This window comes from Castanea sativa, chromosome 10 (genome assembly GCF_040712315.1).
Source record: "Castanea sativa cultivar Marrone di Chiusa Pesio chromosome 10, ASM4071231v1".
Classification (NCBI taxonomy): Eukaryota; Viridiplantae; Streptophyta; class Magnoliopsida; order Fagales; family Fagaceae; genus Castanea; species Castanea sativa.
The window spans coordinates 15,694,146-15,720,917 of record NC_134022.1 but is presented as its reverse complement, the minus strand read 5'-3'; the positions used below and the strand labels follow the sequence as shown (position 1 = coordinate 15,720,917).

General features: G+C 35.2%; 2 protein-coding genes and 1 pseudogene across 2 annotated transcripts; all 3 read right to left on the bottom strand.

Moving 5' to 3' along the window:
• Positions 1–3,611: 3,611 nt before the first annotated feature.
• On the bottom strand, positions 3,612–4,154 carry LOC142614129 (dirigent protein 22-like; annotated as a pseudogene).
• A 13,222-nt stretch (positions 4,155–17,376) lies between these two features.
• On the bottom strand, positions 17,377–21,932 carry LOC142612882 (thaumatin-like protein). The gene is made up of 2 exons (XM_075785057.1): positions 21,472–21,932; positions 17,377–17,774 (listed from the first exon to the last, which is right to left on the bottom strand). The coding sequence occupies exons 1-2, from the start codon at positions 21,887–21,889 to the stop codon at positions 17,509–17,511; spliced, it is 684 nt and encodes a 227-aa protein (XP_075641172.1). The 5' UTR covers positions 21,890–21,932; the 3' UTR covers positions 17,377–17,508.
• LOC142612881 (putative transcriptional regulator tpeD) lies at positions 17,954–19,962 on the bottom strand. The gene is made up of 2 exons (XM_075785056.1): positions 18,854–19,962; positions 17,954–18,763 (listed from the first exon to the last, which is right to left on the bottom strand). The coding sequence occupies exons 1-2, from the start codon at positions 19,951–19,953 to the stop codon at positions 18,103–18,105; spliced, it is 1,761 nt and encodes a 586-aa protein (XP_075641171.1). The 5' UTR covers positions 19,954–19,962; the 3' UTR covers positions 17,954–18,102.
• Positions 21,933–26,772: the final 4,840 nt, after the last annotated feature.

Here is a 26,772-nt window from a genome sequence, read left to right as displayed (position 1 = left end):
AACCCAAACACTAAAAACACACCCCACAACAAAGTTGTTGTTTTTACTCATTGCTACAGTGGATTGCTAGAGATAACAACCTAATGTAGCTGAAATTTATTTGCTAAAAATATTATTTTATTCACACACACTTAGACACACTCTCACACGTGTGAATTGATTTTACCCTATCTCACTATCACTCTCTCTTCCTCACGCAGACATAGACAAAAGTTGCTCTCTCCACAGAGCCCTCTCCTAATTGTTTTGCTCACCCACAGAGCTCTCTCACAACGTAAGTCTCTTGCCTTCGCCATTCCATCTCCCAGTTGCCTTCGCCCATCCCATCTCCCCATCACCTTCGCCCAGCCTTTTCTGCCTTTCGCTCAGTTTTTTTAGTGGGTTTTGGTGGTTTGATTGGTTCGTGCGTCACGATGCAGTGGTTCGTTGGTCTGATTTGGGTGATTGGGTCGTGGGTAACAGTGAGGTTGCTTCGATATCCCGATTTGGGTGGATGGGCCGGGCTAGATGGGTCATGATTCCCTGATTTAGTTGTTTTTTTTTGTGGTTGTGGGTTAAGAAATGGAAGCGGAAGGTTGTTGGTTTGTGGTTTTTTTTTTTTTTTTTTTTTGGATGTGGTTTGTGGTTGTGGCTGACTAGCTGGTGGGGGTGACGGTGGAGGTGCTGTTGCCGTTGGTTTTTGTGGTTATTGTTTTTTATTATTTAATGAATTTTTTATACTATTTTAAATGAGTTGCTAAAATAATAGATGTTTTGATGTTGGATGTATTAAAAAGTGAGTTGTTAAAATAGATAAAGTGACTTTTTAAATTGTTAAAAGCTATACTTTTTAGCTTTTTTACTGTGAATACTCTAAGGGGGTAGACATGATGGTGGGTAGGGGAAGGGTACAGGACTATGGTACTATCTTGACCTTGCCTCTTAGCATTTGCAAGGTGCAAACACAATGTTTCTATTATCATCTCCAATAAAAAGTTTCTTAATTTTATGTTTCTTGTTAAAATTATATATATATATATATATATATATATATATATATATATATATATATATATATATATATATGTTGTAGATTGTGATATGGAAGGAAGGAAAGTAATACCAATACCTACAATAAAATACTTGAGAGAATTTATAGACAAGTGGCTAAAGAACATGGACAAATGCTTGTGGATGGCTTATGGCACAACATGTGCGTGTAATCAAGATCAGGCAATGATTTTATTTTATTTTGGATCATAACCCATTAAAGTAATGTTTTGATAAGTAAATAACTATTTTTTAAATATAACTATTTTTTGAAGAATTATGAATTAACCTAAAAATCTTTGATAGTAAATGATGATGCACAAAAATCATCAATGAATCGATCGTCTAGATGCGTAGTGACAAGGGGTGGCTAAAGAACAAAAGGTGAAGAACATGAAGAGATCATGGGTGGTGTAGCTGAAGAATGAAAGGTGAAAAACTTAAAGAGAGCACTAGTGTAGAGCCTGCGAAATACCCTCCAACTGTTAAATCGGTGACTAAATAATTTTTAGTAACTTAAAGTATCAAAGCTAGGAAATTCTACATACCTTGGAGAAGATGAGGCTTTGTGCTTATATAGTAGTATAAGGCTGGCCAAGATCTCATAAATGTAGGATCTTCCCTTGTAGGGAAGATATGAAGTTAATGTTCCGAGATCTTTGGGCCTAGTTTCTCATATTTGGAGGATATGAATATGTATAAGGATCTTTGAGCATAGTGTGCAAGTTCTTTTCATATGGAGACATAGGAGTGTAGGACACGCAGAGGGTGTGAAACTAAGTATACGTAATCGTCAATATGATGATGGTGAAATATTCTCTATCAGTAAAAAAAGGTACCAAATCAAATGAAGAGTTTGACTCTTCATTGTCTATATATTAAGGCCTAAATCATAGTCAAATATACAATTTCATATATAATTCTCTTTAATAGAAACTTTGGAATTGTTGTTTGTTATTGGTGATTTTGTTATATCATGGAGGTGAACTGCTCTTAACTTGATAGCAAACTCTAGGTGGAAACTAGAAAACAATTAATACACAACTCAAACTAATACTGTCAAAATATCTTTTTGATCATTGCTTCATACTCATGTTATTCAACTTCATTAATAACCATGCCTTTAAGGTAAAGTGGTTATATTTCTGATATTCATGTTTCTTATACACTGCATATAAAATAAATAAAAGAAACACCCAAGAAATCCCTTAGGGTATGTTTGGTTGGAGGTGAAAAATGGTGGATAGAAAATAAATGAAAGAAAATAGGAGAGGAAATAGAAGTGGTTGCTGTTTTATAAGAAGAGAAGGGGAGGAAATTTTTTAGTGGGGCCTAGGCATTTTCCACTTGAGCCCACAAAAAATCTCTCTCCAAATTAGAGAGAAAACAAGCATGGAAAGCTTGTTGCTTGCCCAATTACACCTACGCTCCTCCAACATGTGAAATACATCTGATATCTCTCTCCCAATTGCTTCTCCTTTGTTTCCTTTGCATAGCCACAACCACAACCACGTGAAACAATCAAACAATAACATGTCCAGCTCCAAGTTTGTTATTTCTTTGCCAAGTTTTTTTTTTTTTTTTTTCAAGCCACTAATATATCATATATAATATATTATATTAATAGAGGAAAATAATATAATGAGTACAAAAATATTAATTAATATATTATATTACATATAATGTTATGTTATTAATTGTAATTATTAATAATTAATATTTTCTTCTTCTTTAATGAGTACAAAGAAATTATGTATTTTTTATGACAAAGAAATTATATTTTACATATTATGTACTAAGGACATAATAGTAAATTTATATAATTAAACTATATTTTCTATCCTCCCACTTTTCTCCACAACCAAATAAAAAAAAAAAAAAAATCCATCTTTCCAACTAAACACACTTCAAGGGAAAATTAAATCTTTTTTATCCTCTCACTATTTTCTATCCTCCCACTTCTCCATCCTTCCAATTAAATAATCTCTTAACATATAATGACTTTCACCCCAGTTGTAGCTGCACAAAAAAGCCAAGTAATTTCTTCCAGATGAGAACAGATTATTCTAGGGGAAGAGTCAAAAATAAAAATAAATAAATAAATAAACAAACAAAAGGTTTATAGGGTGAGCGATTTGTATGATATGGGCATGATTTTGGTGCCATTGTTTAACGTTAGGCTTGTAGAATATCGAACAAACATTCCATACACATTGAGAAAGTTGAAAGCTCATTCCAATCGAACAATGGAGAGTATGTCAAGTACCAATTAATAAGAAGAAAACTTTGTTCCTTAAACATTAAGGTACTTGTCAAAACAAATTATTACAATCATTTTATTTTATGGTAAATCAAAAATATGACAAACCATTCCATTTCTATTTTACACGAATTCCATACTAAGGGTATATTTGGAATTCGCTTATTTTATTGAAATTGAAAATTTTTTGCTGAAAGTACTATAGATAAAGGTAACAGTTAGCTGAAATAGTACAATAAGACCTATGAATAATACCAAAAAGTGCAATGGAGATCATAAATAATAGCAAAAATAAGCTGAATAGTAATATAAGTTGGCAAAATTAGTCATGCCAAATAGGCATTAATATTCTAACAACTCAGTAGTGAAAAACTGTCACATTCCACCTAATGATTGCATTAGAATTGGGAATGTCAATAAAAACAGTCTCCAAAGTAGCATATCCACGAGCCAACTTAAATAACCCAGTTCCTGAAACCACGGATACCTCTCTATACTTTAGGAAGAACATGTCTGCCCCTTGTATTTCTAAGGTGCTACCATTGTACTCCTTGTTGGTGAACACAAATGACATCAATAGATGCAAATCAGAGCCATCCAATGCTGAGTTCACGTAAATGCCATGAGCCCTTCCAACTTCAGATGAGTTCCTTTCAATAGCTACTATCAGCTTATCATCTGTGGCATAGATCGTTCCGAAGCCAAGGATCCACCACCGCTTGTGGGGGATGCCAGCGACTGGGATGGTGATGGCATTGGCGCCCGTCTTTCAATCTTGCACGTAGAACACCATGTTGGTTTCTTTGAGCTTTTGGAACTGGTACTTTGAGGCTTCAGTGGATGTGGCTAGAGCTAGGAGGAACATGAAAGACAAGGTGACAATTTTAGTTGCCACTGTGGATTGAGCTAACTAAAATTGCAAGCAATTAAGCTCTTAGAGGGTGAATGAAGTTGATTGTGTAAGGTGGTGATGAATGGTGAGGGTGCAAGGGGTTCTATATACTTATAATGAGAGAGAGAGAGAGAGAGAGAGAGAGTGAGTATACAGCTACGTTTAGAAAACGCAGCTCAAGGCGGGTCTATAGCCGCATTTTTTTTACAAAGCGCAGCTATAGGTCTCAGCTTATAAGAGTGGAAAAAACGCAGCTATAGGGGATAAAAAACGCAGCTATAGGGTAACCTAGAGTTGCGTTTATAAAAACGCAACTTTAGACCCCGCAGGGGGCTATTGTCGCGCAGGATAGGCAGTGTTTGGAAACGCATCTTTGAAAACACAGCTATAGCCTATAGCTGCGTTTTTAGGGTCTATAGCTGCGTTTTTGAAAAGCAACTATAGCCCTCGTTTTTTGTAGTGGTATATCTACGTCACGTGCTCACGCCGGTTTGGTAACTGATTGATTGTCCATATTAGTGCTGGGTTGGAATACTTTGGAAGTTTATGACTGAATTGTATGAGTTTGGTAGGTTAGAGAAAGTTAGAATTAAAAATTATTTTCTTAGTAAATGGGATGAATCATTTCACATGCCCATAGTTAATTATTGGCCAAATATCATTAGGCAATGCTAATAAATTGTGTCTCTAACATTTTCCATCATTATTTTCAGTTCAATCATGTTGTATTGCATGTCATATATATGTAAAAGCTTATGTGCTAATTGGTTGGCTGATCTGTGCGTTTCTGCTAGTAAAACCTGCATTATTCAAGTTCAACTCAATGTTACACGTAAATTATCGTAGAAATAAATGTCAGGCATCGGCAATAATACATGATAAATAAAAATAAAATGAAATAAAAATAGATCGATAGATTTTTAGAATTGAGGGAAAATATAGTGGCAAACTATTGAAATCCGCATCATGTTCTATATAAAATGCTTAATCCAAAGTTCATCGATCTCAAACCAAAGTTACCCATCTGGCGGGCGCCCAACAACTTTGAAAGTTAATCAAAGTTCTTTCGAGACCTCATGAGCTACTTTGACTTCTTGTTTACTCTTATAACAGCAGCTGCCTACACTGATGCCCACCACATGTTATTAAATTTTTTAAAAAACTTTATTTATTTAAATATGACACATATGCGTAATCCATAACAGCTTTGTGTTTATCCAAAAAATCATACATGCACCTACCTAGGCAGTGTAGGCACTTCCCAGGAAACGATGGAACGAAAATACCCTCAAATACCCAAAAGCGCTACTTATACCAGCTTAAGAGTTTAACGTTGTTCAACCAAAAAAAAGAGAGAGCTTAAGATTCTAATATTATTTGGACAAACTTGAAAGTATTAAAAATTTAAAATTATTTAAATAAACATGAGTCAAAATTGAATTCTTCACAAAATTGAAATATATATAATATAAAAGTTTAGTTCATTTTCTTATTCAACGTAAGTGAATTTGTTCAAGAACTATTTGATTATCTTAATTTTTCTCATTTATATTATAGTAGACATTGTAACTGAAACTTTATACCACTTACAAGTCTATAATAATCACTGTGACCAAATGACATTAATACAGTACTCTTTTTAGAAAATGTGACCAAATGACATTAATACAATACTTTTTTTAGAAAATGTGTGGACTACGCTAAACTTTCTAGTACCATATAAATTACTATAACTTTTGTCACAAGTATTTTACATGTCAAATTATATATTATATTGTGATTGGTTGCATGTTACTTTTATATGAACTCATCACTTTTCTCCACCATTCACAGTCTACCACATGAATAATTGTGATGCAAATTGTGTACTTCGACGTGGTCTTAGAATTTCTCAGCTAGTTGGGTGTATGCTTAAGGAGTGGTCGCCTATAATGGGGGCTTTTTCTGTATCCTTCTGGGGTCATATCTATAAATAATTCTTAAACGTTGCAGATCTAAGAAAGATAGTGCGTAAGTGTTAATCTCATTTATAAAACATTCTTTATTGGGGTAAGATTGCTAATAAGGTTAAGAGAGGATAGGTTGGAATGGACAAGTATAAATGCTTTGTTATAATTAAACGAATAATGTCAAGGATAATACATCATCAATTAGTGACAAATAAAAAGTGTGACCCTAAGTGTATTTTAGTTAAACAAAAACATATATATCATCAGAAGCCCACATTAGTTAACTCCAAAAACAGTCTAATTAATTCAGCAGAAAAACAAGAGCAGTCCAAGTATAGTAAATTATTGGGTCAAATCTTCAAAGGGACATGATAGAATAACTGAACAGAATTTCCTTTGTGATAATGCAAACAAGGACAAAACTCCGGCTGCATTTGAACAACCCACTTTCCTCCTTTGGTTCCTGGTTTCACACTATGTGTAGAGTTTATAATACACACATTTGAATACATTGAAATCATGACTTCCTTCATTATTTTAGTGCATTTCAAATGTGATGTAAAGGCTGTGTACTAAAAAATACACCATCCGATGCATGTCTTCCCTCTCTCACATGAAGGTGGACCACATGTATGGGGTTCACTCCCATGTGAGAAGAATGTACTAACATACCTCCTCGTAGTATACCACATTTCTCATCATGTGTACTGGTATTTTTACTCATTATATTATAAGAGCAGTACCTAGAACTGTCTAGGCCCACATACGTATATCATCCTCAGCTTCACCTATATCTAGGCTAGCCTGTCACCATAAACTTTTATTTACTTATGATTTTATAGTTCCAAGTTACAAGTAAAACTTCGTGAAATGATAATTTAACCCTAAATTTTTATTAAAAATGTCAGAAAGTGCTTGTTAAATTATAAGACTCTTGATATCACCGTAGACTTAACAATATTCTCATCAGGCCATTTGAATTCTATATGGGCTTCGTTAATGCTCATGACAACAACCATATTTCTTAAATACCACTTTTATGATAAATATTAAAATAAATAAAAAAAACAGTAAAAAATATCAATTATCTTTTTTTTTTAATAAAAAGTTTCTGCAAATATTATCTAAACCAATACTCTTTTAAGTCTTAAGGCATCTGTTATTTTTTATCTCTTTATGGGTATTACATGTCAATTCCACTTCTACACACCAATGCATCAAAGTTGAGACACAGCTGCCAAAACGGGGCCATGAAACACAGTGGATATTCATTTGGCCATTCTTCCAGCAAGATCGCTAACAAACATATCACTACTGTTCGTATTATTAATAGCTGATGATATAATAATACCTCGTCCGCCTTAATTGTTACCCAAAAAAAAAAATCTTTGTTTTGGCTTGTGAAGATCCTAATTGTATTTTTCTAAAATACCACTAAGAACCCTAGGAATGAAGCCAATTGAGTCAATTAAAATCGATCGGATGAAAAATACCAAGTGTCACCAATTAAAAGGCCAAACCCTTATTCGTTGCACTTTCAGTAGATGATTGACCAGGTTTGACTATATAGGCCACCTGAGATTAAAAAAAGAAAGATACTGGAATGTTGAATTTCATGATTTTACAATAAAATACATGTTTTGAAAAACTTATCAATTTTTTTTTTTTTTTTTTTTTTGAGAATCACTTATCAAAGCTGACTTGGTAATTATATTTTTGATCTCAGGTGGCCTATAGTCAAAAGATTAATGCTAGAGATACAAATTTTTTTATAAAATTTATTACAAATTGTTGATGTAGTGAGTAGTTATTAGTAAATGAAAAAATGATATTAATATTGAGCTTAAATGAAAATCAATAAGATATTGAACACATCAACAATTTGTAAAAATATTGTAAAATAGTATGTAGTTATAGCATTACACATGGACAAAATTGCCAAGAGACAAAAATATTATAAATGTAAATGACAAAACCACCATCCATGTATAAAGAAATCCTTAGTTTAAGAGGCACATAGAGGAATAGAAAACAAAGTAGGCAATGAAAATAGACAAAATAAGAAAAATGTACACATCATGTTGGAACCTGTAGATAATCGAAAAAGATTCGAAACTCATAAGCAATAAGCAACCAAGGACCACAATCAGTACAATATTAAATAAATCCGTAAACTTCGGAGTTGTGGGGAAAAAAAAAGAATAGTCCTACAAACAAAAACTAATTTATAATATTATTACAAACTACTGATGTGGTTTTAGTATTTTTTAAATTATTGGTAAATATAAATGTGATGTTAGTAGTGAACCCATATTAGAACTAATAAGAATTTGTCATATCAACAATTTGATGTGCAGATCTCAGTACATGGCTTACTCCTTTGCACAAATCTCAATACGCGGCTTACTCCACAGCAACCCTTTGATTGTTATAGTTGATTTGCAGCAGCTTCACATAGAAACACCAATAAGATCTTCAATGTTGGTGCAAGAGACTTTGCTTGGTTACAAAACCCAAAAGCGTACAAGAAACGCAGCAAGAACTCTTTCTTCTGTAGAAAGAGGCTACAATTTCAAAAAGAAAACCTAATGAAGCTCTCTAGGGTTAGGTTTTTTCTTTTTCCACCTCCTCTAAATAGAAGCTTAATGGGCTCTCTTATTAAAAATAGGTTTACACAAACCTTGGACTTTCCTAGTCCTATAAGAATTATACAAACTCATAAAACAAATAGCCTTTTAGAGTAAAAACGTTGCTAGTTATAATCTGAAACCTGTAAGCTCCATCGATTGGGACATCTGTCGAGCTTTAATGAATCTCGACAGATCAAGCTTCTGTCAAGGAGGTATCGAGACCTGCAGTTTGCACTTTTCTTGAGCAGTTCTTGAGTAATCTTCATGCCTTCAATTTAACCACTTGTAATGATCATCTTAAACCTACTTAGATTTACCTAAATACAAGTAAAGTGAGTTTTGTCAAAGGATATGTCAATTACATAAAAATATGTCCCCAACAATCTCCCACTTTGGCAATCCGTGACAAAATCACAAGAGTACATTGAATGTCCTAGAATACATTCTACTCAAGATTACAGAATAAATAAGCCTAGTCTAAAAGATCTGAACCTTGGAAGTTGCTACAAGAAGAATGTTCGGAATCTTGACTTGGCTTTAACTTGTCTTTCCTAAAAGGCACTAAACAAAACACATCAAGGTACTATGTGGAAAACAATGACAAGTTAAATAAACAAGAAACTTGTGTATAAAAAGAGAAAAGAAACAACACATGTGAGATAAAAAGTGAAACACATACATCATCACATATACCACTTGATAAGCATCATGTATGTAAAAATGATTACAAAACTAAAAAGATGCACAACACAAAAATATATCAATATCAATGTGTATCAAACTAACTCCCCCTAAGTTAGTTACATCAAAAACTTTCTTCTCTTTAACATGAAGTTCTCCCCCTAAGTCTATTACTCCCCCTAAGAAATGACATTCAATTCTCAAATTTCTCCCCCTTTTTGACACGATTGTCAAAGGGCATAAAAAGCCAAAAGACTTGACCAGAGATAGACAGAAAACAGATACAGAGGGAACGAGGAGAACAAGGAACCATAAACCTGCAAGAAAAAGAAAAACAAGATGCTATGGACACAAAGGAAAAAAATGCAAAACAAAGAAAAATGAAATGCATGCAAGGGTATCTCGATCGATCGAGAGGTGTCGAGAATCTATCGAGAAGAAGCCAACCTCGATGGATCGAGAAGCTATCGAGAAGCTATCGAGGAGACAGGAGATATCTCGATCGATCCACCTATCTTTCGAGAGGTGTCAAGATTGCGATAAGATGCAACTGAAGAGCTCGACAGATAGGCCAGGTATCGAGGAGGTGTTGAGAAGGTGTCGAGCCAACTTTTCAAAATAGTTTTTCAAGAAGGGAAAAACACAAACATGAATGCAATCACGCATGCAACTCAACCAATGAACCAATCAACATATTAGACTCTCAAAATCATCTCTCAATAACAATCTTAAGCCCATGGAACAAAAACAAACACACTCACACACTAAACAAGTCTAACCGATTTTATATTTCAAAAACAAGTCAAGACAGTTTAGTAAGTATACATCAACACATGTAAACCTTGTGATGGCCAAATCACATTGTACTTGCACATGTATCAAAAATAACAAAGAATATTGTGTGTTGTGTGTGAAAACATAGCAAGATTGCATAAGTGTCTCTATGTTATGACGATTTGAGATATGAGAAAATCACTTTAACTCACACACAATCATAATTGTTTGATGGGGACTATCACCTTTGAGGTACATCCTATAACTCCCATATCTCCTAGAAAACACACTTGCAATCATATTTAAAGCATTTTTTATCTTTTATTTTCTTTGCATAATTTCTTTTTATTAAGCAAACCATGCATGGGTATACAAAGGAGAGAAAAGAAATACCTAATTATGTTAAGTTTCTGACATTGCACTTTTGCTATGCCGAAGCATACAGATGTCATATCATGATTGGCGGGCAACAGTGGTGAGATGGTTATTTATGCCTTTCTTTTAGGATTTTCTAGTCCTACCTGTCAAAAAGAGTGATACGAGTCTTAAGTTCAAGAGATCACTTAACCTTACTCATCACAAATAAAGAGCCACAAAGCTCACTTGCTTAGTTGTGCATAGAGATGCTCATCTAAGCTACAAGAGATACAAAGTTTAGAAAACTCTGTTTCAAATGCCATTTTAAAGTTCACAAGAACCGATGTGCACAAACACACTGTTTTTGTATTTTTTTTATTTTTCCCATTTTTTATTTTGAAAAACAAAATAAAACAAAACTGAAAACAAACAAACAAAAACATGTTAAACAAAGCAAAGTAATGCATAAAAGAAATATGCAAATGCATGAAGGCAAGATAGAAAAAATACAAATGCATGAAAGCATGATTTCAAAAGCAAATAAGAAATCAAGGAAAGAGAGTCCAACTTTAGATAGAAAGAATTAAAGCAGAAGACAAACAGAAAAGACAATTAAGTCTTAGGATCCTTCTTCACCCACACAACACGAGTCTTTGGCCGTGAAGATGAAAAGGCACGTGTCCTAGTATGACTACTAAAGGACATAGAGGAATTAGAATTCCCCTGAAATTGAGTTAAAAAACTCAAAACTTTTAATAACTCACCAAGAATAGGTACAGAGCCTTTAGACAAAGGATGAGACCTATTAGACACTCGCTTGTGAGGAAACAACTTGAAACAATTAGGATGAGTGTGACCAGAAGCACTACAATGGTGACAAACATGAGCAGTTTTAGAACTACTATGCTTCCTAGAAGGAGGTCTAATCTTAGAGGTTGATAGAGACTTCAACTTGGAACAATTTGGCTTAATATGACCAACAATATGACAATGATGACAAATTGGGACAAATTCAGAATTTTGTTTAAACCTAGGAGGAATTTTAGACATAGGTTTAAAAACTTCAACGTTAACATCAGAAAGTTTACCTTTGTCTATCCTAGCAATATTAACCTTCAACTCTTCATTATTCCTTTAAAATGGAGGAATATAAAAATCTTTTTCTTTTGAGTTAGGCTTAACAACAAGTTTGACACTAGTTAAATTTTCAACTTTAGTTTTAAATTTAACTAGTTGCTCTTCTAAACTCTTAATTTTGTCCACATGAGATGAAATTTGATTTTTAAAATTCTCATTCAAATTATTGGCTTCATCCAATTTTGCAATCAAATCATCTTTTTCAAGCTTGACCTTTTTAAATTTAGCTTTTAATTTTGTAGAACATTCAAGAGATTTCATACAAAAATTATAAAGCTTGCAATAGGCATCATGAATATCATCATCATCATTCAACATAAGATCATGCAAATCAAAACAATCAAGAGTTTCCATGACAACAGGGGTCAATGGATCACACACAAAGATTAAACCCTAATCAGAGTGTGCCTGCTCTGATACCACTTGATAGGCCAAAAACATATTGACCCCTTGTGATGGATTAAGTTGATTAATTAGCCAAGTTATAAATTAATCAAATTAACATGCAAACGCGTGGTAGCACAAACAAATCACCAATTAAACTAAGTATACAGCGAAAAATAAATGATACAGTGATTTGTTTACGAATGGGGAAACTACACGGCAAAAACCCCACCGGGTGAATTTAAGATCACCACTCCCGAAATTCCACTATTATCACAACAAGCGGTTACAAGTAAAGGAATCTCAAGTACTTTACCAACCTACAGTTAAACCCTTACCCCGATACTCAATTGAACTTGTTCTGTAGTGACAATTTCTCATTTCAATGCACAGCTCACAAGTACGTGACTAACCAATTTGATGCGTGGATCCCAATACGTGGCTTATTCCTTTGCATAAATCTCAATACGTGACTAACTCCACAGCAACCCTTTGATTATTGTAATTGATTTGCAGCAGTTTCACATAGAAACACCAATAAGATCTTCAATGTTGGTGCAAGAGACTTTGCTTGGTTACAAAACCCAAAGGCGTACAAGAAACGCAGCAAGAACTCTTTCTTCTGTAGAAGGAGGCTAGGGTTTCAAAAAGAAAATCTAATGAAGCTCTCTAGGGTTAGGTTTTTCTTTTTCCACCTCTTTTAAATAGGAGCTTAATGGGCTCTCCTATTCCAGATAGGTTTACACAAACCTTGGGCTTTCCTAATCCTATAAGAATTATACAAAGTCTTTTAGAGTAAAAACGTTGCTGGCTATAATCTAGAACCCGTAAGCTCGATCGATCGGGACATCTGTCGAGTTTTAATGAATCTCGACAGATCAAGCTTCTGTCGAGGAGGTATCGAGACCTGCAATTTTCACTTTTCTTGAGCAATTCTTGAGTAATCTTCATGTTTTCAATTTAACCACTTGTAATGATCATCTTAAACCTACTTAAATTTACCCAAATACAAGTAAAGTGCGTTTTGTCAAAGGATATGCCAATTACATAAAAATATGTCCCCAACAATAATTCTTATATATATAATTAAAATATTATTGATAGTTATTTTTATATTTTGTTAACTCTTTAAAAAAATTTGTAAGGATATTATTAGGTATAAAATGTAAATTGTCCATTTTTTTAATTAATGTGGAGCACTTTTTTTTTTTTTTTACGATTCATTTATTCTAGACCCTTTGATTTTTGTACTTGATAACTCACTTGGATGAATATTTATGATGTGGTCCCACATTTGATTCTAAAATTAAAAAATAAAAGTTTTGAAGAGTAAATAATTTAGGACACATGGCACAAAATTAGAATTCTAATTTGAGTTTCTCTCAGTTTCACCTATTATTATATATATAGATATATAGATTTTGGAATTGTGAGAGACTAGAATTAGCTCTCAAAAAGAGATAGGCATCGGTATCTCTTTTTTCGAGATTATGTGTAGTCGCCACTTATTTTATAAGAAAAATTAGAAAACTATACTAAAAAATACAAAATATCTTAATAGTTCATATTCTCATTGATTTGAATATATATACCACTATTAATTTCTTTAAAAGCTTCTCCTATCTCCCCTTGTACGTGTGTGTGTGTGTTAAAGTACTTAGTATTCTAAAAGATAGATAGATAGATATATATATATATATATATATATATATATATCCAAAAAGGCCTAAAAATGGCTTAACTCTTAAATACACAGTACATATTTTAAACTTCTATTACTCACACTCATTTTCCAATGTGGGATAAACTCACTGTTTTTTCTTTTAAGAATACTAAGTATTTTCACACACACACACACAAGAGGAGAGAGGAGAAGGTTTTAAAAAAACTAACAGAGGTGTATATCCAAAATGACATAACTCTTAGATACACAGCACATACTTTAAACTTCAATAACTCACATTCATTTTCCAATATGGAATTAACCCACTGTTTTTTCTTTTGAGAATACTAAGTACTTTAACAACACACATACACACAAGGTAACAGGGGAGAATATTTTAAAGAAACTAATAGTGGTGTATATCCAAAAAGGCCTAAAAATTGCCTAACTCTTGGATACACAACACATGCTTTAAACCTCTATAACTCACACTCATTTTCCCATGTGGGATTAGCCCACTGTTTTTTCTTTTAAGAATACAAAGTATTTTAACACACACACACACACACACACACACACACACACAAGGGGAAAGAAGAGAATGTTTTAAAGAAACTAGCAGTGGTGTATATCCAAAAGTGTCTAAAAAAGGCTTAACTCTTAGATACACAGCATATGCTTGAATACATACATCTTGATAAAAAGAACTGTACATAACTTTATTTCCTTGTTACAATCTAGTAAAAAAAATACAAGGCTTTGTTTCCTAGTTACAATATGTCAGAAGAAAATAAGACATTATCTCTATGAACTTAAGATTCTAATGTTCAGGAGCTAGGTTACAAAATAGGAATGTGTTAGGCACCATTCTACCCGGATAGTGTTCAGTCTTCTAGATTTTAAATGATCATTTAAATACCCTTATAATGACATGCAATATGTTGTATGAATATTTTTACACTTATGGTTAGATATTATACAAAAATCTTAGATATGTAGCTCTTCTGTATGATGAAATTAAATCTGATTTTTTTTTAATTGTAAAAAAATGATTTTTAAAGAAGAATTTTAGATATATGATTTTTAATTAACAAAGTGAATGATTTTTGAAGAAAAATTCCAGATCTTATTTTTTTAATTAACAAAGAGAATGAATTTGAAAGAAAAATTTCAAATATGATTTTTTAATTAAAAAAAAAATGAACTTCAAAGAGAAATTTCAAATCTGATTTTTTAATTATATAACAGAATGAATTTTAAAGAGAATTTTTAAATCTGATTTTTTAATTAAAAAACAGAATGACTTTTAAAGAGAATTTTCAAATCTGATTTTTTTAATTAAACAACAGTATGAATTTTAAAGAGAATTTTCAGACCTAACTTTTTAATTAACAAAGAGAATGAATTTTAAAGAGAATTTTCAAATCTGATTTTTTAAATTAAAAAACAGAATGAACTTCAAAGAGAAATTTCAAATCTGATTTTTTAATTAAACAACAGAATGAATTTTGAAGAGAATTTTCAAATCTGATTTTTTAATTAAAAAACAGAATGAATTTTAAAGAGAATTTTCAAATCTGATTTTTTAATTAAACAAAAAAATAAATTTTAAAGAGAAATTTCAAATCTGATTTTTTTTAATTAAAAAACACAATGAATTTTGAAGTAAAATTCTCAGATCTGATTTTTTCAATTAGAAAACAGAATATATTTTAAATAAAAATTTTAGATCTGATTTTTTTAATTAAAAAACAAAATGAACTTCAAAGAGAAATTACAAATCTGATTTTTTTTTTAATTAAAAAACATAATGAATTTTGAAATAAAATTTCAGATCTGATTTTTTTTTTAAGAAAACAGAATGTATTTTGAAAAAAAAAAATTCAGATCTAATTTTTTTAATTAGAAAGCAAATTGGATTTTAAGAAGAATTTTCAAACCGGATTTTTTAATTAAAAAAAATGAGCTTCAAAGAGAAATCGCAACTGATTTTTTTAATTAAAAAACATAATGAATTTTGAAATAAAATTTTAGATCTGATTTTTTGTTAGAAAACAAAGTGGATTTTGAAATAAAAATTTAAGATCTTATTTTTTTTAATTCGAAAACAGGAATAGATTTTTAAAAAGCATTTTCAAATCTTATTTTTTTAATTAAAAAAGAACAACAGATCTAAGATAATATCATATACATCCTACACCTATATGATTAAACATATGACATAGATGAACAAACAATCATTACATTTTTTATGAAATAAAGGTTCAAAACAAGAAAATCATATTTAGAGATTAAAATTACATAGAAAATATAATTAGATACATATGCTAATGAAAGAATAAACATGTTAATAAGAGAGTAGAAATGATACCTACATCAATGCATGAAAAAATTCTACAGGGGAGAGAATGAGTCTCTCTAAGTTCTAAAGAATTAATACTTAACAGAAAAGAAACTCTTAAAGTCAAACTTTCAGAGTTTCTTTAATGTTAAGGGGCAAAGGGGTTAGAGGTGTTGGATTTTGGATTTTCTCCTTTATTTATAGAGGTGTTTATGCTTAAAAAATAAGCTAGAGTTGCTTAGAAAATCAGCCTATACGAATTAGGTCAAGTTTTATCCCTAAAAAATCGAATCTGATAGGCCTAAGCCTAAGCTAATCGTTTCTAGGCCTAATTCACAACCTGTGCCAATCGGCACTGTGGAAGTGTTGATCAGCACTCCTTAAGTGCCGATTGGCACTGATGAAGTGTCGATTGTCACTCCTCAGTGCTTGGCTCGGTTTCCTCTTCTAATTCGTTTTGGACTCTTTTTTGGGCATTTTCTCGGCCGGAAATTGTACTTGGACATTTTTCAAACTTATATTCCAAATAAAATCCATTTTAATTTGATAATGAAATCCTTAAAAGAATAATTATCTAAAAGATAATTACCCCTAAAAGCCTAATTATCAACAATTTCCACATTATCAGATTATTCATTTTATTCCTATGCAACCAAACTCATTTTTACTCAAAATCAATAACCAATCACATAAATTATTTAATTAATTTTAATTATTGACCAATAAAAATTAATTTCAATTAATCACACGTGATCGACTTCACCCAAATGAAATGCATGCAGACTGTGAAAACCTGATCTCGTAATATCTTCCAATCTGACGATTCAATTTGGTAACCGAACATATTGTTGTAATCTTTAGAATCTCAAAATCATTTTTATAAAATGTGATGGATGATTCAATGCATGAAATGCAATTATGGTTATTAGATATTTCGAATGATCATTTTAGTTATCTTCTAAAATTTTATGAGGGCAAGATTGAGTGTCTATGGGAATGTAATTAGAATATAATTTGAATTCTTGATTGAGCTTCCAATTTAATATACATACAATGATCGATGTGTTCTTTAAGGGGGCACACATGGAAGTTATTATTGCATAACAAAGCTAGCTTTAAATGTGTAAAGTAATTAGCTTAAACCATAGGTATGTAAGTTTAATTATTCATAAGAATTAGCATATAAAATATGAATAAGCTCATAAAACATATATATATATATATATATATATATATATATATATATATATATATATCCTGGCTTAACTACGTAGAGACGTTATTAGAAGTTTAATAACATAACAAGAGCACACCACAACGTGTGCCTACAAGAGGCTTACAAGCTTTTATTACATTACATGCTTAGAACTAACTACTAGTTCTTTCCCTCTAAACCAAAGGAAACAGCTACTCAAGGGCAGAACACAACCTTATAGTTAGTCCCAGCATTGCACGTAAATGTGCTTGTCTGGTCATCCTTAGGGTAACTGTAAGCATCTGAGCACCGATCCTTGAAAAACTTAGAGTAATTTGTTGGACCACATTTTCCAGAATTGCAACAATATTGATCAGTCTTGAATACAGTACATGGATTGTTACACCCACCTGGAGCCTTCAACTCTCTTGGGCACTGCCCATTGATATCAGCAGTACATTTTATTCCACGGGTGCACCCATCTATGAAGCACGGGTGCGGGTGCGGGTGCGGGTGCGGGACTCGGCAATTTTTGAAAAAGGTGGGTGCGGGTGCGGCGGGACTCGGCGATTAAAAAATTATTAAAAATATATTTATTTATATTTTTAATATATTACTAAGCATACTTTTTCACATTATATAAACATATACCAAATTTAAGAACAACAGTAGATAATAACTAAAACATGATGTTCATAAATTAAATACAACCCACAAGATTGAAACTAAAACATTCCAAGATGTTCAGAAATTAGAATACAACTCATAAGTTTGAAACTAAAACTAAATAAAAGACAATCAACAAGACAATCAAATCCCAACATCTTCATCATCAAGATCAATAGATTCACTTCGAACTTCACTTCGAACTTCACTTTCACTAGTAGTAGCACTAGTGCTAACATTCCCAATAACTATGGCCTCCAACTCTGGCTCATCAAGAGTAAGGGTTGCACTCTCAAGAATTCCAGCTCCTCCATGTATGTCGCTCTCATTCCAAGAGTCTCCTCCAATGTCCCACATCTTTGTTGCGGTATGTATGTACTCCGCATTGCGCCTTGACAAGAGTCGAAGATTAGAATGCACATATACCAAATCATCAGCACGTGCAGGAGCCATTTTGTTTCTTTTTAAGGAATGAATGAATTTGTATGTGCTCCAATTCCTCTCAGCACATGAGGATGAACAAGGTTGTCCAAGAAGCTTAAGGGCAAGGGTTTGAAGAGTTGGAAATGCGGTACCATGGTATTGCCACCAATCCAAAGGTTGTAAGATCCACCTATCTGTCAAGGCAGCTGGTGAAGGAAACCTCCCTCCTGAAAATGCTGCAAACTCAAACTTCACCACACTTAATTCATTCCCATCTTCAAAGTATCGATCTAAACACTTGCACCTTTCCATAGAAATTTCATAATCTCGATGTGGAGCAACGCGTTTTGGATTTTCCGAAAGCCATTCAATGGAGTAATACCTAGAGTTAAAGATTAAAAAACAAATATAAATAAAAGGTGTGTTTTACTAGAAAGGGGAACTAAAGAAAATAAAAAATAAATGTACTTACTTAGGATTTAAGGAATGAGCTAAGCAATGTAGTGGTGTACAGTTTTTAGTCCATCGATCAATGAGTATATCATACACCACACTCCAAAATGAGCAATGCTGATCATCTTCCAAGCCTTCGTGCCGATATATTGCTGCTTTCACCTTCTCTATCATTGAATCCCACATTTCATACATAAGATGAAGACAAGGCTTATCTGTGTCGGCCATTCGTAGCATATCATAAATAGGTGCTGTGAATTCAAGGATATAATCAATATTATCCCACCAAAGATCACTTAGAATCAGATCTTTCACTTTTTGAGCTTTTCCAACATCATCCTCCCTATAAGAAGCCCATTGGTCACTAATAGCCATGGCTTGAAGGCATCTTTTTATCAACTTCAACCTTTTTAGCATTACAACAACTGAAGCAAATCTAGTATCAGCAACTTGGAGCAGTTTTAATGGACAAAATTCATTAAACATTGCCAACCTCATTGAATGGTTCATGATAAAAACACGTATGAAGGATGCATCATCACCAATACGTGTAATCCAACTACATTCCTCATATGTAACTTCATTCTTTTCAGTGTTTTTTGCTGCACAAATATTCTTCAAAGCTAGATTGAGAGTGTGGACAACGCAGGGTGTCCAAAATATTTTAGGATACTCACTTTCAATAAGAGATCCAGCAGCCTTCATCACACTAGCATTATCAGTGATGACTTGGACAACTTTTTCATGTCCAATCTCTTTTATAGCATCCTTCAACACCCCAGCAATATAATGTTTGTCTTTGAATTCACCTGACCCATCAATTGCCTTTATAAACACTGGACCCCCATCTGATACAGCCATAATATTAATAAGAGGCCTCCTTTGTGGATCAGACCATCCATCAGAAACTATACTTACACCATGTTCAAGCCAAAAGTCCTTAATTGGTTTCAGAAGTCCTTCAACATGAGCTCTTTCTTTTTGCAAAAGTGTTGTTCTCAAAGCATTGTATCCAGGAGGAACATAACCCGGAATGCTATGAGTAGCAGCATATGCATAGGAATTACGATAATATGGGTTCCTTGCAAAGTTAAACGGAAGCCCAGCGGTGTAAAACATCCTAGCAATTGTACTATCCAACTCATGTCTAGCATTATTCTGGTATGCTTTCTCCAAAGTATTATTTACAGCCACCTTCCTCCTCTTACCATCAATCGGATTTGTACTATCACTCCTTTCATGTCTCCGAAATTGGGAAATAGGTATAGGCCCACGGCCTGGGGGAGGTGGGGGTAAGGGAATTTGACTTCTCCGTTCCCTCTCTAATTTATCATTCTCAACTTTATCATACATTTGCTGCATTTCCAGCCTATGACTCGGTGTCACCTTAGGGCACGGTTTAATTCCTTTATTAGGAATTTTTAACAAATGAGCCTTAACCCTAGAATAAGATCCCATATAAACTACACCACAATAATTGCACTTAAAGTATGTGTTTCCCCCTGATTTAACAGATGCACCAGCTGGTTTTTCTACTTTAGTCACATACTGCCAAAGAGAAGATTCATCATTTGGCACTTCTTGATTAGACGAAGGTGAAGTTTCTGTGCTAGTAACTTCGTCCATTGCAAATTCAATAAATTGAATTTAACCTACAAATAATAACTATTAACTAAATAAATTTAGAATAAATCAAACCAAGTTCACAAATTCACAGTGTCACAGATTCATAGATTCACAGTTCATGATATTAACCAAGTTTACAGATTCACAAACTATTATTCTCAACTCAAACTATTATTTGATAACTATTAACTAAATAAAACTAAGAATTTGAAAGTGAAAGCTAAATCAAACTAAGATTCACAAATCACATTCACAAATCACAAACTAAGATTCACAAATCACAAATCAAACTAAATCAAACTAAGATTGAAAGTGAAAGCTTTATTAATACCTGAGTTGAGACTTGAGAATGCGTGAGAGAGAGTTGAGAATGCGTGAGAGAGATTGAAACTTGAAACTTGAAAGTGAAGGCCGAAGGGTTGAAGGCTTGAAGCTTGAACAGGGGAGACGGAGAGAGTAAAGGCAGAGATGGAGGGCTGAAGCTTGAAGGCAAAGACCAAGATGGAGGGCAGAGCACACAGCTCACAGCTGAGAGGCAGAGCACAAAGCTGAGAGCAGAGAGGCAGAGAGGCAGAGAGGCAGAGAGCTAATAAGAGCACGGATGAGATTTTTGTTAATTTGGTGAAGTGAGAATGCAGTGTTCTGTTTTGGCTGAAGTAGGTTTAGGTTTAGTTCATACGGTGCGTTTCGCACCTTTCTATTTTTTTTTTTTTTTGAATTTCGGCCTGAATCGGCCATATCGGGCTGAACCGGAAATTTCGGCGGTTTCGCCCGATACGGCCGATACGGCCGATTCCGGCCGATTCGGCGCGATTCCGACCGAGTCAGCGCGAATCGCGCCGAGTCCACGCCGCGTCGGCGCGAGTCGGCGTGAAAATCCATCTGCCACGTGGCCGACGCGGCCGGACGCCGCACCGACGCGCGAGCAGCGGCGTCCCTCGCGCGTCGGCGAGTCCCGCCGCGTCGGACGCGGGTGCGGCACCTCCGGTGCCGCGTCCGTGCATCCCAGGCACCCATTAGATGTGGGACTAAGTTCCATTGGGACATTAAACCCATCAACAAGGGAGATATCAAAGAAATCCTTGTTGCCAAATTGGTTTAAGGCGTATTCAGCTAGGGTGTTGGGGGGTACACCGTAGGCTTTGCATTGTAGGAGCCCCCCACAATCACCAGTCTCACATTTGCCACGTCCTGACCCATCAAAGGTGCACTTGGTTCGAGCCCATATGCGAGCCTGTGTCGTGCCAGGGTTGACGTTGAGGGTCCAAGTTTCTCCTCGGTTGAGCTGCTTGCCACCACCAGGCACAGCCGCAGCCCAAACAGTGTAAGGGCAATTGTTTTTAATATCGAATCTGGCTGCATCAGCCAAGGCAAAGCAAAGAGTGATGAAAAGGAAGGAGATTACGGAGAGGTTTTTGAAAAGACTCATTATTGCTAATTTGTGCTTGGATATATGTGTTTGTGAGAAAATGGCAAAGGTTTATATACTGGTGACTGGTGAGGATGGGTTTGGGATGCGGCTATAGGACACACAAGTGTAGTAGTTACGTGACCAAATTTTTTGTTGAAAATTTTTCATGATGATGAGGTCTCATTCGGCTGGACATGAAGAAGTCAAGATATGGAGCTCATATCTTACACTGTTCACGTGCCCAACCTATCTAAATTCAGCATGAAGTTACACTTGGCATTGTTTTTAGGCTTTATCTTTTACTATAAACTCACAAACTTCCAACATTATGTTCAATTTTAAGAGAGTAGTTGGAAATCCAAGTCCAACGCAAGGGCTGCTATGCAGTTTTTACGGACTATTACTCTCAATCGGCGGTATATTGATTTTTTTTTTTTTTTTTTTTTAGCTGAGAAGGTGGTATATTGAATTTATATATATGCTTCTAATTAATTTACATATTGCACACGGAGTACTGATTTGATCCTTTGAATTTTCATTCCCCACTTCGAAAATTAGCTAGGTTGGAGTCAGATTAAAATTTAAATTATGTTTGATGCAGTATTAATTAGAACTGAAAATTTGTAGTATGTCTTCAAGGTACGTAAACTTCTTTGGTCCAATATATAGAATGACCTTAGAGCATTCACAGCAGATGTGGTATAAAAAATACCATTTTACAACACCAAAAGTTTACTTTATTATTTTACCACACCATTTTACATCATCTCATTTATCAAATGTTCTATCATTCAATTCTACATATTAAAATAATATTTACTACACATTAAAATAATATATTATTTCCCCTTGTCATCACCATCAACAACAACAACGGCACATCCACCACTGCCGCAACAACGGCCACCAACAACAACAATACCGACCAGCCACCACTGGCACAAACCCACATCCACCAATGCCATCTTAAAAAAAATTAAAATTAAAATTAAAACAACCAGAGAGATTGGCACAACCACAAATCCCAAAATCAACCAACCACCGCTCAAATTAGCCAACCACGACTCAAATTAACCAAACACAACCCACTACAACCACCCTAAAAAACACCGCCACAACCACCGCAAGAGAAAGAAGAGAGATCTTGCAGTGTGCGAGATGGTGGAGGGTTAGATCGGAGAGACCTAGACAACCTAGACGGCAAGATGGTGGCAAGCGAGATCAGAGAGACCTGGACGGCGAGACAGTGGCAGGTTAGATCGCGCAGAGTTTGACAGAGGCGAGATCGAGGCAAGAACGACGCCGTCCCATTTGTGGTGTTTGGTTACTCCACCTTGACCGTGCTTGAACCGCTTCCCCTAATGCAACAACAGCATTGCCTCTCTCAACGACTTAAGTGCCTCGCTCCACGACCTGCACACCAACGACGCGGCTCAAAGGTTTTGGAGGCTAAACAACGCCACGATTTTCGTCAACACGTCATACGGGAGCACCGAGAAATCTTGGCTGTCGGATGGTCTTGTGGTGTAGAATCAAATTTGATGGGTCTAAGTTCGCGTGGGGAATTTTGGACCCTTAATTTTTGATAGTGGAAGGGAAAGGAAGCGAGAACCGTCGGATCGAGCTGGCCGAGATCGAGATCGGCAAATTGTGAGGTCGAGGGAGGAGCTGAAGTTTGAGGTTGAGGGAGGAGCTAGGAATCTCATCTAAAGAGGAGAGAGAGAGAGAGAGAGAGAGAGAGAGAGAGAGAGAGACAGACAGACAGACAGACAGATTGTGAGGAGAGAGAAAAAACAATTAAAGAAGTGAGAGGAGAGAGAAAGATGAATAAAAAAATAATAAACCATATGCCATTTCCTGTTCGTACCATGCCAAAATTTTAAGGATACTGTTCAATGTTACAAAAATTTGGCACATTTAGCACATCTGACAAAGCTCCGTTTTTGGTATTTGGTGTACCAAATGTGCCATATTATAACATTTAGCACATATACCACATCTGCTGTGGAAGCTCTAAGAGATAAGTAGGGGAGACGATTAAGAAGCTGATGTTGCTTTCTGATTTTGACTAAGCTTTGATGAGACAACTTGTGTTAGGAACCTAGTGGTTTCTAATGGAATTGCATAGGAATTATAGAGGGATTGATAGGAATTGTAGGGAAATTGACTTAATTTGAGGTAATCACACTCCATAGAGAAATATTGAGAGAGAGATTAAGAGAGAGAGAGATGCACTAATGCACTAAAAAATTGATTTATACTTTAATATCCAAAATGCTATGGATTACAAGTATTTATACAAGTTGCTTAGCCAAATAACGAACTAACAACTTGTAACTAACTTGGCTCAACTTGTTGCAATCCTACAACTAACTAACTAACTAAATGCAACATTACAACAATGATTATCTATATGTCTATAGAGTTCCTAACATTTCCCTCCCCTTTACAAAACCTTGTCCTCAAAGTTTTTTTTGTAATATTCATGAGGGGTGATCGGCCACAACACCAGTACACAAAGGCATCTTGACCATCAAACACACCAAGAACTCCACAACAATTAATCACAACCCATAACTTGAGCAAGTATTTTTCATTATTGATGATGCCGAAAATCATTAGTAAGCCGCACAGTACTCACGTGCTCTAGACAAAACTTGTGTAACACAAAGAAGAAGAAGAGAGAGTATCGGTGTCGAACTGGTTAATACCATCCGAAGGTCAAGTTAGAGAACTTTTACAACTCTAGAGTGCCAGAGTTAGGGTGAGTTATGCATACCTTGGCTTGTGAGAGTTTTGGGGTTTTTATAGTAGCGTAGAGCTCACATTCGTTTCTTGGCAGAGAGGGTCTTTCCTTGTAGGGAAAATCCTCATAAATACACGTATCTTGCGGGATCCTTTCCTTATAAGGATTCCCTTAATTAGGGTTAATGATGGGGTACAAGATATTTCCTTGTATAGATATTCGTGGAGGTCAAGCAAGGCCAGGCTGAACTCGTCATGCTTTTTATTCCCATTGGCTTCTTTTACTCCCGTCGACCTTTTTCACTCTTGTCGGCCTCTCTCTTCTCGTCAGCTTGGGGATTCCTTTCGTCTCATGTAGATGCCGCCAAGTATTGAGGTGATGTCGTTGGCTTATGGCATTGTCAAATTCGTACTACTTCACATGTATATGAAGCCGACAGGCTAAATGGAGTCATCGGCTTCTTTATATGCAACGAGTTTATTTCTTCCTAAAAACACCCTTGTCAGCTGCCCCCTACTCCATGGCTCCGTCAGTTTTAGCTGACGGGTCGTGGAGTGTAGCTTTCCTATTATTATTTATCCGTTGGAAAAAAGGGTGTTCATTAATGGCTCCTTGAACAACTTTTATTAAATGCTAGGACACATGGCACAGGCTGGTTGGCCTTTATTCTGAACAAAGGCGTCGCTTCATTTCCCGTGCTCTTTCATCCTATAAATAGCTCTTTTCCTCCTCTCATTTTTCTTATTTTCATCATTACAAGTCTTTCAAAGGGAGAGATGTCGTTCCGTCATCTTTGCTGCCGTCAACTTGCAGATCCCGTCACCTCTATAGAGCCGTCAACTAATCCTGTAAGCTCTCTTCTTCTTTCATTTTTTTTTACTTCCATTTTCTAGTCAGTCGTCACTTCTATAAAGAGACCCATCAAATAGGTTCTTAGAATAACTCTATCGCTTGTAGGCGAATAGATGTCAGGTGATAGAGAAGCGAAGAATGAGCAGTCGTCGTCAGTCCGTGAGGGAGCGAGCTACGACGAAGTCTACTCGTCAAGTCATAGGCCCGATGAGGACTTATCCTGGTCGTTAGAGAGGGAACCATCTGCCCATTCTCCTAATGATGAAGGGGAAAATTATGATGGGGAGGAAGTAGAGGGAGATGTGGAGGACGAATACGACAAGGGAGAAGGGGATGGAGTGGAAGAGGAAGGCGTAGAGGAGGGTGATGAGGACGAGAGTGAGGATGACGGGGAAACATCCTTTAAGGGAGGTTCAGGAAGTCAAGAGGACAACGGAACCCGTCCCTTAATTCTTCCTGCAATGTGGACAATCAATGACTTTTACCCAAAGATGACGACCAGAATATTCAAGGAACTTTGGGATCATTATCAAATCCCTGAAAACATCCCCATCTGTTTGCCTAGGAAGTTTAAACGATGCTATTCTGAGAAGACCGCGGACGTTGGCATGTATAACGCTATGTTTGTGGCAGGATTGAGACTGCCACTGATGGAACTGCACCGTCAACTAGCCAATTATTTAGGTTTGTCTTTCAGTTAGATAGCCCCCAATGCTTGGAGGATATTTATAGGGGCTGAAATCCTTTGGGGTCGTCTAAGTGGGGGAAACCGTTAGGGGATATATCATTTTTTGGCGAAGGCTGAAATCCTTGATGAGTTCTTTTGGTGCTACAGACCCCAACATATCACCTCATCTCAGGGGATATATCATTTTTCGGTGAGGAAGAAGTCGCTTAGATTGGTGCCGGACATGCCCGACTCCAATAGAAATTGGAAGAGTAGACATTTTTTCGTTCAGGGAACAAATTGGGTATGCCAACTGGAAGAGTGGGTGACGATGCCTCATGGCTTTGACATTACTTGGGGTATTGTCATGGATTCAGGTTTGGCACCGTCTACATTTTCACTTTTTAATTATTTATTTGTTCAAGGGTTTAACATCGTCTACTTTTTCTCTTTTTTAGCTAGCGTCCGTCTAAGTATAACCGACGAGCAGGAGGCTTTCATCCATCAGGTGCTTGATATCCCTTTTGACAAATAGAAGTACAAGGACCGGATCGCCCTTGACACATTACACATCTATTGTGGTGGTCCGTTGCCGACGCTTGCAGCTCGCAGACTAAACACATATTCCCGTCCTTA

Excerpts from the sequence above, each read along its gene's own strand:
- LOC142612881 (XM_075785056.1), bottom strand. The coding sequence starts at position 19,953 with ATGTTTTACACCGCTGGGCTTCCGTTTAACTTTGCAAGGAACCCATAT. Across the intron at positions 18,764-18,853 it reads GCTCATTCCTTAAATCCTAA|GTATTACTCCATTGAATGGC; the intron begins GTAAGTACATTT and ends CTTTAACTCTAG.
- LOC142612882 (XM_075785057.1), bottom strand. The coding sequence starts at position 21,889 with ATGAGTCTTTTCAAAAACCTCTCCGTAATCTCCTTCCTTTTCATCACT. Across the intron at positions 17,775-21,471 it reads TAGTCCCACATCTAATGGGT|ATGGGTGCACCCGTGGAATA; the intron begins GCCTGGGATGCA and ends CGTGCTTCATAG.